The 18951-nt window shown below is 36.6% G+C and overlaps 2 protein-coding genes, 1 long non-coding RNA gene and 1 pseudogene across 5 annotated transcripts in view; 1 reads left to right on the forward strand and 3 right to left on the reverse strand.

Annotated features, from left to right (window-relative positions):
• LOC132115497 (globoside alpha-1,3-N-acetylgalactosaminyltransferase 1-like) overlaps positions 1-5698 on the reverse strand; it is an 80639-nt pseudogene extending 74941 nt beyond the window's left edge.
• c34h12orf43 (chromosome 34 C12orf43 homolog) overlaps positions 1-18951 on the forward strand; it is a 204655-nt gene that overhangs the window by 151555 nt on the left and 34149 nt on the right. The gene's annotated exons all lie outside the window — the stretch shown is intronic.
• On the reverse strand, positions 2745-4567 carry LOC132115498 (globoside alpha-1,3-N-acetylgalactosaminyltransferase 1-like). The gene is made up of 3 exons (XM_059524004.1): positions 4484-4567; positions 4257-4394; positions 2745-4162 (listed from the first exon to the last, which is right to left on the reverse strand). The coding sequence occupies exons 1-3, from the start codon at positions 4549-4551 to the stop codon at positions 3472-3474; spliced, it is 897 nt and encodes a 298-aa protein (XP_059379987.1). The 5' UTR covers positions 4552-4567; the 3' UTR covers positions 2745-3471.
• Positions 12347-14649, reverse strand: LOC132115147 (uncharacterized). Of its 2 annotated transcripts, none has more exons than XR_009425422.1 (3): positions 14497-14649; positions 14225-14302; positions 12347-12399 (listed from the first exon to the last, which is right to left on the reverse strand). It is a non-coding gene; the product is annotated as an uncharacterized LOC132115147 (long non-coding RNA). The 2 variants fall into 2 exon arrangements; XR_009425423.1 differs by having other exon boundaries at positions 14225-14298; positions 14497-14542.

Here is an 18951-nt window from a genome sequence, read left to right on the forward strand (position 1 = left end):
TGAGCTTCCCTTGCAGTCTTAAAGAAATCCCCACTGATATATATATATATATATATATATATATATATATATATATATATATATATATATATATATATATATATATATATATATATGTGTGTGTGTGTGTGTGTGTGTGTGTGTGTGTGTGTGTGATTATGATTTTTAGAGGAAAAGACAGCATTCTTTGTGTGATTTTGATTCTAAATGATTTTGATTGATTTCATTCTAAATGCATTTCAACAGACTGAATCACACAGTGAAAGAACACTCTAAATGCGCGCGTACATCATTAAAACAACAATTATGATATTATCGCAGACAATATATATCGCACACTCCGCACCAGTCTTTTTGGCTAATTTGTGCAAAACCTCTTGCTAAAATGTCAAAGCATCATTTTAACCACCAATGCAATGACGCAATTATTTAGCTCACCTCTATATGCTTACGTGGGGTTGATGTCTTGTCGAGATTTTATAAACTGCTAGTTTGGTCTCCCTAGGCAAGCACAGCATACACAGCATAATAGAGCATACATATGGCCAGGGGTTCACTTCATTTCCTTGAGTTCAACTTCAGAATATGACGGGGTTTCGTTTTCAGCGGTGTCTGCACCACTAACGCCTGTTTTGTCCGTCTGCATCTTTCTTGTGATTTTAGCGCCAGTTTGCCCTCCTGCCCATTATTTACTGACATACCTTCCAGGGAGCGATTTTTTTTTTTACTCAGTAATTAATGTGTTTTAAAATGTAGCGAAGTACAATACTTCAAACAAAATATACTTAAGTAAAAGTAAAATTACAGATTAAAAAAAATACTTAAAAAAGTAGAAGTACACAAAAAAGCTACTCAATTACAGTAACGCGAGTAAATGTAATTCGTTACTTTCCACCTCTGGTCAATGGGTTTAGTCACCAGCTTTTTAAAATACGTTTAATATATTACATATTTGCTTAACCATAGACAGATATAAAGGGTAACCAACAGAAATAATTTATTAAAAAGTGATTAAATACAGAGATACAGGGTTTTAATGAGGGATAATAAGCACGTGCCTATGCAGATACCAAGGCCTGACTGTACATATTTCAGACCATCAGTGAGACTACATCTAAGAATAAAACATGCAGTCCACTTCATGTTAGCTAAGTGAATTTTATTATACAGGCGTAATAACCAGTGCTTGACGACGGAAAAGGAACATAAAGTTACTAAAGTTACAAATCGCACATTAAGTGCTGGTCCTAATGAATCTTGTTTCTGAATTCAGAATCCAACCTCGCCGCGGAAAATAGCATTTGAGAATGTGAGAGTGCCAGAATAAATTATGGCTTGTACGGCCCCTCATAAATTCCTGTTGTCATGCATAAGAAAAAGAAGAGATGAGTAACACTGTGATAAACTTACTGCAACTATTAAATAGTTTTCCTTTTAAAAATATTCAAACCACATTTGAATAATTATGTTTCTGACAGTTAGTAACTTGACCTGAAAAGGTCCCTGCAGAGACTCACACTGTGACGCAGAAGATAACTGCCGATGATGACAGTAAACCAGATTTTAAATGCATTGTAATTTCTGAACCATAACTTGCAACCTACTATGCAACATGCTCATAATGTGTGTCATTTCTGTGTAGCCCTTCATGTTGTAACCTTTTAGAGATTTTAAAGAAACCTCACAACTATTACAAGTGTAATCTGTGAACATTTTTGCATTGTGCAACTCTCAACATTTCACGCTGACCTTGATTTTATATGCTCACAGTACTTATCTGTAAGGAGGAAAAAGAAAAAGAAAAGCATGTAAATATATGAAATTTTAGGAAATCTACAAAAATACCAAGAAATATATTGACAAATGTATTATGTAGTTCTGAACCCTATATGTGTCACCTGTGAATCCCTATCAATTACCCCTTTCAGCTTCAATGACAGTGTTTTAATTTAGAAGGGTGATTAAAACTGTCATGAAACAGAAGTTGTGAAATTTTTTTCCCTAGGCGTAGATTTCAAGGATATGTGAATTCTCAAATGACACACTGCAGACACTGTTTTTTCATGCACCATTTTAAGGTCTAACTGGTCAATGGGTTTAGTCACCAGCTTTTTAAAATACGTTTAATATATTACATATTTGCTTAACCATAGACAGATATAAAGGGTAACCAACAGAAATAATTTATTAAAAAGTAATTAAATACAGAGATACAGGGTTTTAATGAGGGATAATAAGCACGTGCCTATGCAGATACCAAGGCCTGACTGTACATATTTCAGACCATCAGTGAGACTATATCTAAGAATAAAACATGCAGTCCACTTCATGTTAGCTAAGTGAATTTTATTATACAGGCGTAATAACCAGTGCTTGACGACGGAAAAGGAACATAAAGTTACTAAAGTTACAAATCGCACATTAAGTGCTGGTCCTAATGAATCTTGTTTCTGAATTCAGAATCCAGCCTCGCCGCGGAAAATAGCATTTTTTGAGGTTTCTGGAAACCGCCTGTAGTGGTTCCCCAGCCGCCTCTGTGCACTGGCAAAGCGCCTCTTGCAATGGGCATTACCCAGGCTGCAGTCGCTCAAGGCGACGCATATACCTGGCAAGACGAATCTGGGAGCAGACATGCTTTCATGGAGCAATGTCCCCTCGGACGAGTGGATGCTCCATCCCCAGACGGTTCTCAAAATCTGGGAGATTTTCGGGAAGGCAGAGGTTATTTAGATTATTATAATTAGAAGAATGCAGATCATATTTATTTTGCTTGAGCATGAAGCTGCAGTTTCACAAAACTTGAATTACACTTATGAGTAACAGAAAAATGCTGCATGCCTTTACATGCTTACATGCTAAAATGCTTACAGACCTTTACAAAGCTTCTCTTGCACATGCAAATGTAATTTACGCTTACAGACTTTTGTACACTTCCACAACTCTTACCCTGCGTATGCAAATCTTTTTGCCATTAAATTAACTTAATACTATTCATCACCCGAATGAAGACAGAATAAATGACTGCTCATATTCCAGCATACGGCATCACTGAACAAGACTGAATGGTTTGTCCAGGTTTTTTTTTTCTCTCATGCGCATCCATCAACAGAAACAGTTTGTTTTACGTGTTATTTATAACAAACCATACTACAGATGTCAGATTTAAGTTGAACCACGGTCCCAGTGCGTGGAGAACTGAACAGTTAGATTTTTTTCAGCGAACCGTCCCAGCCCTACTCCCTACAGTTCTTTTTTAGTTACTTTAACTCTTGTTTAACTATAACTAAGCATTTGTTAGTATAACATACTATTCCCATTTCACTTTACTTAGATTTTTTTTTAAGCCAATCGGTTTAAGAAAGCCTAACTAATAAGATTTTACAGTGTACCTGTTCACAGATTCACAGATTCACAATGTCTTACGGGAGGCCTGTGAGGACACACCATGTCAGTGTAGCTGAATACTGGTTGCTATGGATTTGGACGAACTTCAGCATAGTTTTTAGCTACATTAGAGAAGCGAATTACTTTTATTTGGTCTGCTTTTTCATTGATGTCCCTCCACATATATTCAGGAGAGAGCAGTTTACTAGGTTTGTTCAAAAGGAAATACTTGTTCAAGTGAGACTCCTCTTGCCATACTGCCTCAATGGAGTTTGCAGCATCAATGTGCAGCTTCTCCCTGCAGGTTTTGGTGAGTTGATGTACATCTTCCAATGAACCACCAAATGCAGCCCCAGCATAATAATAATCACCTTCTCCAGCTGGAATGTATGCTTGAGACTCTGGTCTACGCTCATATGTGAATCGACCCCTTGGAGCGTCAAACAACCAAGGATGTATCACACCTACCAGACGACCCAAAGACTCCACACCCCAACGCCCATAGAACTTTGTATCTATGTCAAGGCAGAAAATGTAGTCAGCCTCGTTGGCCAGTTCATTCTCTATTAGTTTTTCCAGTTTTTCCATCCTGCTCATACTGATGTCCTGCCATCTGTTCAAACTCTGAACCTTTAGAACTGTCAAATTACGGTTTTCACCCATCTTCACCTCAGGAATCGATTCTGGTTGATCTGTAAACAAGTAGTAATGCACTCGAAATCCAACAAAGTAATGCTGTTCTGCTGACTCCAGAAAATCTTTAACAAAACGTGTGTATCTAACAAACAGAGGAAACAAACACAGGGAGAAATATTATGGTTCATTTATGCTTTAATCATTACTATTTTCATGGAGACATCATGAAGACTTACTTTCCCAAAGCGAAGACTGTGGTTGCTATGGTGAGATTGTGTTGTTTGTAGATAGAGTCGATCAGTATGGGGTTAAAGGTTCCCTCCCAAATGATTGGAGCTGACCATGATGATACAGAAGCAACATCTGTCCGACTTCTTTAAAAACACACATCCAGTGCTGTAATCATTTCATTCATGATTGGAAGTGATCTCTAACAGGTTAATACTAAAAACATAATACTCACCCTCCCAACACACTCGGTTGGTTGTACAACAAGCTGTAATATAAATTAATAAGCAGAAAGAACAACATACACTTTTATTTTGTTCATGGAGTCGATACACATTAAAACATGGGTTTCCGAGTGTTTTTTTTTTTTTTTTATATCCATCTATGAACCAAATACGTAATCATTTAACTCTCACTGGTCATCAGATCAGAACCTCAAAAACAACCTTGAACCAAAAGAGTTCTTGTCTAGAGCAGTAGTCTTCATTAACTATGGATCAGCTTAAAAATAAAGTCACTTTTAAGAAGAGGAAATTTACACACCCTGGCAATGAGCGCAATCCAAAGGTCTTTTGCTTCCATTTTGTCCTGATATGAACAGAGTCAAACTCTTACTGATTTGAATTTGATTATGTTGTGTCGCATTGATTGTGTGTATATTGATGACTATGAGCATGTATGTGTGTGCTTATTTTTTTGTGTGTGTGGAAGAGTGATGTATGTGTATGCACACTCACTTGATGACGATTTGTTCTATTTTCTGCTGTTTGCAGCTTGAAACAGTCAAATATTAAATAATTAATTAATGCAAACCTTTCAAACCAAGAGAACAACATATACACTACATCTGCATCATGTTTTTCTAACTGCACTAAACTCACCTTTTCTGGTTATTATTCAGGAAAATGAGCCTGTAAAGAAAGATATATTACTTAGGAGAGATATCTGTAAGTGTTAATCTTCTTTTTAGAGTTTTATATCTTATGCTTGTCATGTACAAAAGAAAATGCAGATTAAGGAATTGCTTGATATTGTAGGGTTGAAAATCAACCAAGATTTTTTGCTTTTCCAGTCATTCAGCAATCCTACAACCAGACCATTATAGTACAGAAACCAGTAAAATTCTATATGCGTTTTGTCTAATTGGGGCCTTAATATGATATCTTGATATTATGGTATCTCTCTCATTTTTAAAGGGGTCATAAAATGTAGTTTCAGAAATGTATATGTAAAAATAAATGCTTTAAATACGAAGCAGAATAGAGTCGCAATATAAATACTTCATTTACTTCTGGCCACACATCAAGCACAAGTTACCAACCTCTGAGAAATAATACTGCATTATTAACACAACACAGACACAAATGCAAACCATCTAATATTACTGAAGAATAATTACATACCCACTCAATACCATCCCAAAGAACAAAAGAATGATGAAAAAATTCTGACGGAGTTGCATTATTCCTGAAATACTCATGTACACATTGATATAAAGTTCAAGACTGAAATGTAACTGAGAGGAATAAAGCAAGTGAGGGGAGGAGCTTACAAACTTCCTTTTACTGCTATATATTTTAGTATGTAAAATGTGTAACTCAGTAATACTTATCTGTGATTTTGTACTCATTAGATGTAAACAAACAAAAAAAAATGTGTGATTTGAATTGAAAATAAACCTGGCTCACTGGCTTTTGACAGTGAAACAAACCTTAGCTCAAATATCAACAATTGGAGGGGAAAAAAAGTTTAGAATAGATGGAAGAAAATGTGCCTGAAGGACAAAGAACAAAACCGTTTACACATGAAAAAACAAAAAAGAAAACAGTATTTTCTTTATGCTGGTCCTAAGCTGGTCATGTGCTGGTCTTAAAATGGTCAGTATATATTTAATTTTTTATATACATTTTCATGTATTCAGCCCCATCCCCATTTTTATCAGGACTTTCTTTTTTTTCTTTATTTTCCCGCTTTAGCAAGTTAACAAATATTTTTTTTTTTTTTTTATAAACCAGCTAATAAAAATGTGGTGGACTGAGTCATTTCTGGCTGAACTGGACAGGCTATTTGAAGCTATAGCCTTGAGTGTGGCGTGTGATGCAGTATTCAGTTTGAGGATGTACGCAAACATTTTTTCACCCTCGGCTTGTGTCAGCAGAAGTGGATCTGGTGAAATGTGTGATCGTGTGTGAGAATGTGTCTCTGATCTTCAGTGGTACAGGACAGATTGTCAGATCTTTCTTTACTGCACATAGAGAACGATTTACAACCCGAATTCCGGAAAAGTTGGGACGTTTTTTAAATTTTAATAAAATGAAAACTAAAAGACTTTCAAATCCCATGAGCCAATATTTTATTCACAATAGAACATAGATAACATAGCAAATGTTTAAACTGAGAAAGTTTACAATTTTATGCACAAAATGAGCTCATTTCAATTTTGATTTCTGCTACAGGTCTCAAAATAGTTGGGACGGGGCATGTTTACCATGGTGTAGCATCTCCTTTTCTTTTCAAAACAGTTTGAAGACGTCTGGGCATTGAGGCTATGAGTTGCTGGAGTTTTGATGTTGGAATTTGGTCCCATTCTTGCCTTATATAGATTTCCAGCTGCTGAAGAGTTGGTGGTCGTCTTTGACGTATTTTTCGTTTAATGATGCGCCAAATGTTCTCTATAGGTGAAAGATCTGGACTGCAGGCAGGCCAGGTTAGGACCCGGACTCTTCTATGACGAAGCCATGCTGTTGTTATAGCTGCAGTATGTGGTTTTGCATTGTCCTGCTGAAATAAACAAGGCCTTCCCTGAAATAGACGTTGTTTGGAGGGAAGCATATGTTGCTCTAAAACCTTTATATACCTTTCAGCATTCACAGAGCCTTCCAAAACATGCAAGCTGCCCATACCGTATGCACTTATGCACCCCCATACCATCAGAGATGCTGGCTTTTGAACTGAACGCTGATAACATGTTGGAAGGTCTCCCTCCTCTTTAGCCCGGAGGACACGGCGTCCGTGATTTCCAACAAGAATGTCAAATTTGGACTCGTCTGACCATAAAACACTATTCCACTTTGAAATAGTCCATTTTAAATGAGCCTTGGCCCACAGGACACGACGGCGCTTCTGGACCATGTTCACATATGGCTTCCTTTTTGCATGATAGAGCTTTAGTTGGCATCTGCTGATGGCACGGCGGATTGTGTTTACCGACAGTGGTTTCTGGAAGTATTCCTGGGCCCATTTAGTAATGTCATTGACAAAATCATGCCGATGAGTGATGCAGTGTCGTCTGAGAGCCCGAAGACCACGGGCATCCAATAAAGGTCTCCGGCCTTGTCCCTTACGCACAGAGATTTCTCCAGTTTCTCTGAATCTTTTGATGATGTTATGCACTGTAGATGATGAGATTTGCAAAGCCTTTGCAATTTGACGTTGAGGAACATTGTTTTTAAAGTTTTCCACAATTTTTTTACGCAGTCTTTCACAGATTGGAGAGCCTCTGCCCATCTTTACTTCTGAGAGACTCTGCTTCTCTAAGACAAAGCTTTTATAGCTAATCATGTTACAGACCTGATATCAATTAACTTAATTAATCACTAGATGTTCTCCCAGCTGAATCTTTTCAAAACTGCTTGCTTTTTTAGCCATTTGTTGCCCCCGTGCCAACTTTTTTGAGACCTGTAGCAGGCATTAAATTTTAAATGAGCTAATTAAGTGGATAAAAGTGTAAAATTTCTCAGTTTAAACATTTGCTACGTCATCTATGTTCTATTGTGAATAAAATATTGGCTCATGTGATTTGAAATTCCTTTAGTTTTCATTTTATTAAAATTTAAAAAACGTCCCAACTTTTCCGGAATTCGGGTTGTAACTGAAAAACTATCAGAAGAGAAGAGATGGTGAAAGCAGGGGCGCATATTTTATCTAGCAGTTGGGGGGGGGGGCAATGAACTAAATTTCTCAAGAGCAATTTTTGAAGGGAACACAAATAATACAGCTAACATTGTACTTGTAAGGATATGTACACACAGGGAGACCATGCCATCCTCCTTCTCAGAATTTTTCTCTGGTTCAATGAAAAAGCTGACTAAACTGACCAAAATATTATTCTTTAAACCCATTTATTTATTGCAATGTATTTTAAATAGTTTACAATAAAAGGCACCAAATTTTACTTTTAATCATTTAGCAGACGCTTCAAAATCAAGACTCAGATGGCAAAGTCGGAAAACTGGAACTGAAAGTTGGTAATGCTAAAACTTTCTTATGACCTATTACAGAGGTTATTTTGCTTATGTCTTAAGAAATTAAGAGTGGTATTATACTTAATACCAGACGGGGAGTATTATGCCATGTCTAACATTACTCCTTCCTCCCCTCTGGAGGGTGCTGTTTGTAATAGTTATAATATACAAATATTAAGGGAAAAGATGATCAGTTAATGGATTTACAAGTGGTGCTCATGCACCCAAACTTCCACTTCGCAGCAGGCGTTGCCAGAGATAAAAAGATGTTTTATCTTTTTATCGTCTTTAACCTATTACCGGGCAGATTATTAACAACCAATCTAACATTTTACTGAGCTCATGTCGATAGTGTTGAAAACATTATGATCATTTAAAATGTAGCATAATATAATTCCTATTGGATGATCCATATTTTTTTTTTTACAGAGAAATAAATAAATACAAATCCAGAGCATGCATGTGTGAACTAGTTTGCCAGGTAAAATGTAATTAGGCTATGAGTAAAATGTCATTGTTAACTGTGTTTGATATGAAAACTTTGCTAGTCATATAGTCCCATGACACGATAAATAGCTAACACATATACTGAACTTCTGTTATATGTTTTGTTTATTTTTAGTAAACTCAAATGTGACCTTGATGTTTGTAACTATGGCAATGTCTGCACCAAGATGCAAAAACACTTCTACTATGAGAAAGCGGCAACCACACAGCGATTCCTATGTCATCATCTCCATAAGATTATCTTGACAAAATGATCTCGTAGTCATGATATTATCACACTCCCACGAGTTGTGATGTTCCCAAAAAATCAATAGCTCATGGCCACGCACAACGTATTATCAAGTTTCCACAAGTTAATATGTTGTGGCCACGACAAAACTAGTGAACAAGTGATCTGAAGCTGTCAGCTCCGGTCACCGTAAATGCTTTGTACGCTTTTCGGAGATCATCTACTCTTCCCTGTGGATAACCTCTGATCTACTGTCTCTACAATCTGAATTTCCCTTATTGAATTTTGAAAATTCAATCTGATGTTCCGAATTTCTTCTTCATCTTGAAAACTTGAATCTGTATAAAAAAACGGAATATTTGCTGTCTAACACTTCAGAAAAAAAATAAATAAATCTGCTGTTTGCAGACACGTCTTTTAAAAAAGTGCCATAAAAAATTCAGTTCTGTTAAATTTCAAATGTTCATTTCAATTCAGTTCAGAACTACTGTATGTTAAATGCCACATAACATTCAGTTTTGTTAAAGTTGTTGATAATTCAAATGTAAACAATTCAAATAGTTTTGACATATTATAAGCTCCATAGAAAAGTTGTTTCTCAATGTTATTCAGTGATATTCAATGATATTCTCAATGTTACCCAGAAAACAGGATATAGGTTCTCTCACTTGAATCCTCTTGAGTCTTTTGACCTTCTGCAAGCCCCGCCTTGTTCACGCAATGATTGACATGGCGGGAGGGGGCGGAGACATGATCGGCTTGAATGCATTTTCAATGTGCACATTGAATTTTGCTACATTCATTGCGGGACATTGAATGAAAATGCAATCGTAAGTGTCTTGACTGTGAGTGTTAATGCAATTAAGAAAAATAACATTTGAATGATAATTTTGCCAGTTTTTGCTTGAACATTTTAAACACATCTAAACTTTCTGTAATACATTTTCATTTTAATTTTGCAACATATAAAGCATTAAAATTAGTATTCATTTTACATATTAAAACTAGTGTATGAAATGGCAAATTAAAATTATGTAATTTAATTTTCAACCAAACGTTGCACAAATGTATTGGAAAATATAAATATAAATACAGAAATGCATTGCCATTTTACATACTGAATTGTCATTTTGCATATTACATTCCAAATTGAATATTGCTACCCATATGCTTCCATACCATAGATCATGACATACTCATAGATCGATTACAAACCTATACACTCAAAACAATTACTCTTTAAACTTACTTAAGTCAATTATGGACAGTGGTTCCACACAACCAAATTGTGTTTTGATAACATTAATGGAATTTGTTGAATCTATGCAAAATCCTTGTGTTGTGACAACACAAGTGAATGAGATAGAATCTATGTGAAATAGTAATGTCCAACCAAATCAATTTATTCACTTTGCTTCAACTTAAACCGGTTAAGTTAACTGAACATGTTTTGGTTTATTACAATCTAGCCAATTTTGTTTCACTCTATCAACATAAGGAGGTTTGTTACAAATTACTCATTTCAATTATGGACAGTGGTTCCACACAATTAGTTCTAGTTACTTTAACTAAATATTTTCTCTCTCAACAACCTGGAGCTTAACACACTCAAAACAGTGGAGATGATCGTGGACTTCAGGAGAAACCCCCCTGCACTCCCCCCACTCACCATCATGAACAGCACTGTGACTGCAGTGGAGTCATTCAGGTTCCTGGGCACCACTATCTCTCAGGACCTGAAGTGGGACATTCACATTGACTCCATTGTGAAAAAGGCCCAGCAGAGGTTGTACTTCCTTCGCCAGCTGAGGAAGTTTAACCTGCCACAGGAGCTGCTGAAACAGTTCTACTCCACCATCATCGAATCCATCCTCTGCACTTCAGTAACTGTCTGGTTCAGCTCAGCTTCTAAATCTGACCTCAGAAGACTACAGAGGGTAGTCCGGAGTGCTGAGCGAATCATCGGTTCAACTCTCCCATCTATTCAAGAACTGTACTTATCCAGAGTGAGCAAAAGGGCTGTTAAAATCACTCTGGACTCCTCACATCCAGCACACTCCCTCTTTGAACTGTTGCCATCTGGTCGACGCTACAGAGCACTGAACACCAGAACGACCAGACACAGGAACAGTTTCTTCCCTCAGGCAATCCATCTTATGAACAGCTGATACACACTGAACACACTGAACACACTACACTTTATATTTATATACACATACACTTAATTTATCTAACACACATACTTAGTATACACTTACATTTTGCACATAATATACATGTACATACATAACTGCATTTTTGTAATATACCTGCCTACAATTGTAAATTTGTATATTGTCATTCCTTATCTACTTATTTGTATTTTTTGTATTTTTATATTCTTTTATTATGTGTTTTATGTTCTGTCGCTGTCATTCTGTTGTACTGCGGAGCTTCTGTCACGAAAACAAATTCCTCGTATGTGTAAACATACCTGGCAATAAAGCTCATTCTGATTCTGATTCTGGTTCTGATATTTTCTATTTAAAGTTACGATCTTCAACACAGCATTTTTTGTGTGATTTGTCTTGTAATGAGTCAAAAGACAAGATGTCACAAATGATCAAAGTGTATTTGTTAAACAAGCAATAAATAATTATACACAATTACAGTAAATACAGTTTAAACCACATTACAGAATTACAAAAAAATTACACAAAATAGCAGAAATATCAAACTACTCATTTTCTAATTGGCATTCATGGGTAACCAATCAAACCTTATTCCAGGAACAGGAACTGGCTCCAGAAATAACTTCTTCAGTACTCCAAATGTGTACCAGAGTTCAGGAGGGTAGCTCAAGTTCAGTCCATATATCAGTCCTAGCAACATGGTTTTGCAGACTGTAAACTGCTATAGGTCCTGAAGAACTTTATCTTTTAAAACTCCAACTTCTGCTGAACTGTCTTCAATGACTGCAGCTTCAAATAGATTCCAACGAGTCTTCTGGATCACCTCCTGATTGCTGCCAACGTCTATATCCTATAAGTATTTAAAAGGATGGAGAACTCAATTCTTGTGTATTAACTTTACATTACATTACTTTACATTAACAAATCATTTATTAACCTTGAACTCACCATATACTCCATACTGCTAGGGTCTTCATTTGGATACTTCAATTTCATTAGCCTGAAGATGAAAACAACAAAATTTAGCCTGTTTTTTTTCTCCTAAAATTACATGAAAAAAAAGTCAGTCATTCATCTTCTTATGGGAAATACAGGCAAGCAGAAAATGGTACACACATCTGGACCCTGCACGGTAAGCAACAGAACTGGAATGTTCCCAGACCCAGAAACATAGTAAAGACATTAGTACATCAGTGGTTCAACCATAATTTTACAAAGCTACAAGAATACTTTTTTGAGCAAACAAAACCAAAACAGCGACTTTATTCAACAATTCTTCTCCAAATCGCATCTTCCACCATCATCAACAGCACGTAAATAATTCATGCGCATGGTGCTGCTGACCTAGAACACGCATGCGCTGAGCCTTGATTACACGCAGAGGAAAGCAATGTTCATGCCTCTTGTTACTCTCCATAATTTGATTTGGAGAAGAATTGTTGAATAAAATCGCTATTTTTGTTTTCTTTGCACAAAAACGTATTCTTGTAGCTTTGTAAAAGTGTGGTTGAAGCATTGATGTCACATGAACTGTTTTACTGATGTCCTTACTATGACTCTGGGAACATTTCAGTTGCATTGCAGCCTTTATGGAGGTTCAGAAATCTTTCGCATTTTCATAAAAATATTAGGGATGCACCGACTGACCCGCCATCAATCGGAAACCGGACGGTTTTTGCTTAAAATACGCGATTGGTAATCGGCCGGTCTTTGGCCTTTTTTTCGGCCGATTTTTCCGGAAGTGCGTCCGCATGCCCAGACTACATCTACATGAGGGTGAGTAATTAATAGGGCTGTCACTTTTGTGAAAAAAATCATTTTCGATTTTTAAGACATAAGTGTTCATTGAATCGATTGTAAAATCGATTTTCCATGTCAAAAAAAAAAAAGACGTTTCCTTTTTCAACGTCAAATAACAGACGAACGTTAAGAGAGTGCTGGAAACGCACAAGGCAGCAATATTTTTTATTTATTGGCATGAAGTTTCATGCAGAATAACAAACAGCAAAAAATATATGTGCAGAGGGGACGGCTGCCATGACAAAAGAAAAACATCAGTGCAGGCTTCAACCCGGCTGCATTTATGATTTAGGCAATTCAAAAATCTCCAGGATTATTTTAAATAATGATTCAATCCATTTCAAACAACTGTTCAAAATTTTTTTTACTTTAAATGGACTTGAGAACAGGCCATGTGTCCAGAGCAGAGTGTTTTTTATTCACTATATGTCCAGCTGTTGAGAAGACGCGCTCCGACCGCACTGATGTCCCAGGGACAGTCAGGTACAGCTGCGCAATTCTTCACCACAGAAGCCAGTCACTGTCAGCTTGCTATATCATAACTCAGAATCTCCTGTAACTAGAAGCGCGAATGAGGCGAATTCGCATCTACCGCGCAGCGAGACCTCCAGACGCTCTATTCGCGTTTGGTGTTAACGCAGCATAAGAGGTCGCTTTCGACGTCGCTGGGTCTAATAGGCGTGTAAAATTGCTGGTATTTTTTGTCTAGCTTTCGCAACGCATACTGCACTTTCGGAATTCTTTATTTTCTTTTTCTGCTTGTTTGTGAGTTTTGTTACATCTATATTTTTAATTGTTTAATTATTTTAAAATGAATAGTGTACATATTTGGTTAAAATCGATTCCCTATTTTCATTTTAGAAACTTTTTTTGGTTGGTCCGATCGATTGTGCAATCGATTTTCGAACTAAAAGTGACAGCCCTAGTAATTAATGACATGTTCATTTTTGGGTGACCTAGCCAGTTAAACACACCTAAACCAGCTAATCAAGGTTCCTGGGAATTTTAAAACAATAAAGTATTACTAGAAGTTCCAGGCAGGTGAGTTAGAGCTAAACTCCACAGAACACTGGCTTTCCTAGAGCAGGTCTGGACACCCCTGCCTTGCATCAAAATGAATGGTTTTTGGGAGGAAAATTCATTCATAATCTGTCAGTTTATAGTAATACCACATATTTTGTATTTATTGTATTAATAAACCTAATCTTAATCTATCTGTCTTTTTTTGTCAATTTCCAGTGGCCAGTGAGAGAATAATGTTTTAATACAAGGTTGTGTTGAGTGCAGTTGTTCTTACCTGTGTAGTGGGCACCAAGAGGGTTTCAGTATTTGTCCAAGCACTCTTCTTCAGTATGCAAACATCTTCATAAGTTCTGTAGTGCGGATCCAGATTGGCAAAGACTGTTGATTCTAATGGGCCTATGGTAATTCTGTATGTCTCAAATTCTGCACAAATCTGTAAACACATGAAGTGCAATGTGTTACAAAAAAAAAAAAAAAACGGTTTAACAGCAAAAAACAATTCAATTATCAAAATATTAAGTGATTTATTTGTGTGAGTGATGAATAGTGTCATATTTACCATTCCAAAAGGGTGAACCTGATTACATATCTGGAGCATTTGTATAATGTGAATAGCTCATTGTATGACCACCACCATGTTCATAAACAAAGCTTCAAATACTTTCACTGTGCTGAGCCAGGGCTCTCCAAACTCGGTCACATTTCATGGTTAGACATTTATTTATTATTTAGCTTTTTGCAATTAGTTAAAATATACATATTCTAACAAATAAAGGGATTTACTTCCGCATTTGAAAGTCATTATGTATTACTAGTATACAATTAATTTATACAAATAAATATATTTTGCACACAAAATGAGAAAAGAGAGAAACTCCTATTCGCCATTTGATTAGCTATAGGAGGAAGTAGCTGAATGACAAATCATTCTGCCTCTTAACATCTCTTATTGTAAGCCATATGTATAATAAAAGTAAAGGTAAGTGATAGGACGTTTTATTTTTGGATAAACATTTTACTAATAAATACAATCTCTCTTAAAATACCTTATTGGGTTATGATATTTAAAACAGTTTGGTTTGATCTAGCGCAGAACTAAAACTTTAATGAAATATTTCCCCCAATTATAAAATAAATGTATGATTAGCTAGCTCCACACTGGAGAGCTGCTTTATAATAGGAAATCAAGTTATAATTCTAGCGACACTGAGTCTGTATTTTCATGTTTAATATTGAAAAGCTATCTATTGCATAAGGACTGTTATATAAATAAACGTGACTGGACTTTTCTTTACTGGAGTGCCTGGAGAACCTCAGAGTTCGTGCAAACATCCACATCGCTGTAATCAAATATGTTCTTAAGAGCTGCTTTTACATCGCGGTCAGTTTTTGTTGTGTTTATGCAGTTATTGAGAGCAAGGCGTGCAGTATATATTTACATATTCATCCAAGGTTCGGATCGGCTCGGTTTGCTCAAACTGAAGTGCTATCTTCTTCTTTTGAATTGAATCAGGGGAGTGTATTACACTCTTGCGCTACAGCGCCACACTGGTCAAACTGCATTATTGGAGGCTTTCACATTAGGCATAGGCATACGAGATCAAACAACTAACCTTACTCAAAAACATTTGCCGACAACTTTTTTTTTATCGTCGACGTTGTCGATAATGTCGACTAATTGTTTCAGCCCAAGTATATATATATATATATATATATATATATATATATACTCAAGTCAATACCTTACAGAGTCGTGCGCTTTCACTTCTCCCAACCGCTCAAAATCATCTATTAATGGTGCAGTAAACCGATTACACAATACTAGACTGCAAAACAAAAGCACCCCAAAACAGAAACTCTAAGAGAAATTAAAGACTTTGACTTAACACAAGAAAAACTTTAGATTTTCTTACCTGACTGGTACCAGAGCCCGTCTACGGAGAGCCTTGGCACTCCCTATTCAGCCCCATTGTATTGATTTTGGTTGCAGTTCCATTAGAATTCCGCTGGGGGTGATCGCGAGCGAGTGCAGACTGAATGGGAGTCAATGGGGCTATACGGCTAAATGTGTCTCTTTCACCCGATTGCCGTTGAGAATTCTCAGATTTTATAGGCTTTGCAAGTTCAACATAGGTTATAGGTCGAAAGTTGAATGAACCAGTACTTATGTCCTTTCGATTTCTTACAGGTGGGGCCGTTGTTGGCCGGTACAAGCTAGCATTCTGCTAATGAATGCTGATTTGTCAGTGACGGACTTGCGACTGATTACGACCACAGACCCCGCTTGATGGCACCTGAAGCTAAAGCAGAATCGAGCTCAGAAAAGAGCTCGAGCCCGTCTGAGAATGTTCAGAGAATGTCTAATGTAGACGGGCTCTGGAATGTCTGACATTATCTTAAGGAGGACTTTCTGTCGAAGTTAATTTTTTGTGTACTGTATTTATATTTTGCTGCGGGCAATTTTATTTTCATATCATTATAAATGTATTGTAAAAAGTACATGGGAATAAATGTAATTTGAGTGTTTTTTCTATTCTTGTGTTCAATGTGTTTATATACATGGTAAGGTTATGGTATGACAACCTTAAATAATCCAGTCAATATCCCGCTCAAGAACATTTCAATGATCATAGCATAAATTAGAAATAAAGAAAATGCCTCGTAGATGTGCAGCAATGCATTGTTCCAACAGTGGGAATGGACTGTCATTCTTTTCATTCCCCAAGGACAAAAAAAGGTAATGTTCTTTCTTGCTCCTGTATAAATGGTCATAGGATACCGGCACCTGGGCGGGAATGTTGGCAAAAACTGGAGCGCGGGTAAAATCGCGCATGACCAGAGAATGTCTAATAGGAGTCCGCGCTGCCAGAGCCTGTCTATTAGACTTTCTCTGGCGCTTCCAAGTGGTTGGGTGTCGAACACTTAACGTACCTTAACCAATTGTTCCATACAGATCGTTTGTTTACGATTTAACAACTTCAGCATCTGCTTAGACTGTATCAGTGGTGTGCACAGACCTCCGGGGCAGGGGCGGAAGAACCAAAAAGGGCACAAAAAACATCGATTTTCTTTTAAATAAATCACCTGTATTTAAAGCAGTACCCGTCTGTCTGTTGTGTTTTTATATTTTTTAATGACTTTCTCACAATTATTTGGAATATCTCGCTCGATGGAGTGCAGCAGTAGGTCAGATAGCCTCTCATTACCAATGATAAGATGTTGATACAATTAGAATGCATAACATATACAAAAGTACGTAAATAATATTACTAATAAATATTACTTTACCAAACAAAACAGATAATCAAGTAGGTAATTGAGGAATTCATGTTCAGCTATGTTGATGTTATAAATGTTATGTATGTATTCATTAGTTAAATTTGTCAACATAATTTGTTGTTAGCCGTTGAAATTGAATTTGAATTAACCATCAGCCCTGCAACACATTATAAGCTACAAATTTGTTAAATGAGGAACATGGTCTAGGCTACATGACCTCCTAATAGACAGACAGATAATCACATTGAAACAGTAATTACACAAAACATTGCAACAGGCTAGTTTATTCACAGTTTAGGAAATACAAATAAAAGGCATCAAAACATTAAGATAAAGACCAGAAGATTAAAATCTATATAAAGAACATCTTATACTACATCTACAGTAAACTTCACACCAACAGAACTGTAAAAACGAGGGGTCTAACAACAAGAACACAACCAATAGTAAATTAGTAAATGAACAAACATGAAAAATGATAGGATACTATACTACAACAATACTGAACATTCAAACCCCTGGCGACGACAACTCCGTGCAGGAAACCAGGAGGAGAACGAGAACTTCCTGAGAGAAAAAAATCAAACTTCAATTAATGCATCCATGTATTTTAGCTGTGAGCTCAGTAGGTATATCTTTGTCTAGAGAAAAATCAATACGGCAACATCCGTAAATTAATGATGTTAATATATAAGGTTATTTTACCTTCACCATTGCCGCCATAAATTGGCTAACGTTAGGCTACATAACAGATAGCTAACTGTTGGCTGGCTGTCGAAGAAAATATGATTTCTTCGACAGCCAGCCGATGAAATCAAAGTCGCTGCCATTACCATTGTAAGTAATATACATATGTAAAATATTCGCGCATTTTCCTTTTTACATTAACTAACTAAAACTCTTTGTAACTCGTGTATTAACCGAGAGAGCCTTACCTCAAGTAGCAGCTGGTGTTATCGTCGATGCCACGAGTAAGCCATGAAGCGGAAGTCAGAAATTGCCGTAAAGCAGACCCTCTGGCAGTGTGAAAATATGTGACGTCATCACATTTTTGAACGCTTTTTTAGAGCAGATAAGTTAACTTAAAAATGCAATTTTCAGCTGAGTGTATTATCTTAGCCCCCCCCCCTTTCGAATACAACATTTAAATTACTAGACAAAAAATTATATCCTGAGAAAAGTGGGTTTTGAGGGGTATTTCGCCATAGACCTCCATTCATTCTGCACTCGCTCGCGAGCGCCCCCGCATGGATAGAGACGTGTTACTGCAACCAATCCAGAACCCGGAAGTAAGCAGAGAGTGCCAATTATCTTCCTATTAGACATTCTCTGCTGGTACCTCTTGCTCTCCTTCGCACCGTCATCAAATGCGTTGGAAATCGTCACTTTCGTTTTTTTTTTAATTACAAAATTAAACACTTTACGTTAGTTTAACGATTGATAATTAAGT

Source organism: Carassius carassius, chromosome 34, assembly GCF_963082965.1.
Source record: "Carassius carassius chromosome 34, fCarCar2.1, whole genome shotgun sequence".
Lineage (NCBI taxonomy): Eukaryota > Metazoa > Chordata > Actinopteri > Cypriniformes > Cyprinidae > Carassius > Carassius carassius.

Coding starts and splice junctions, on each gene's coding strand:
- LOC132115498 (XM_059524004.1), bottom strand. CDS start 4,551: ATGTTGTTCTTTCTGCTTATTAATTTATATTACAGCTTGTTGTACAAC. Junction 4,395..4,483: donor CAACCGAGTGTGTTGGGAGG/GTGAGTATTATG, acceptor GTGTTTTTAAAG/AAGTCGGACAGATGTTGCTT. Junction 4,163..4,256: donor ACAGTCTTCGCTTTGGGAAA/GTAAGTCTTCAT, acceptor TCTGTTTGTTAG/ATACACACGTTTTGTTAAAG.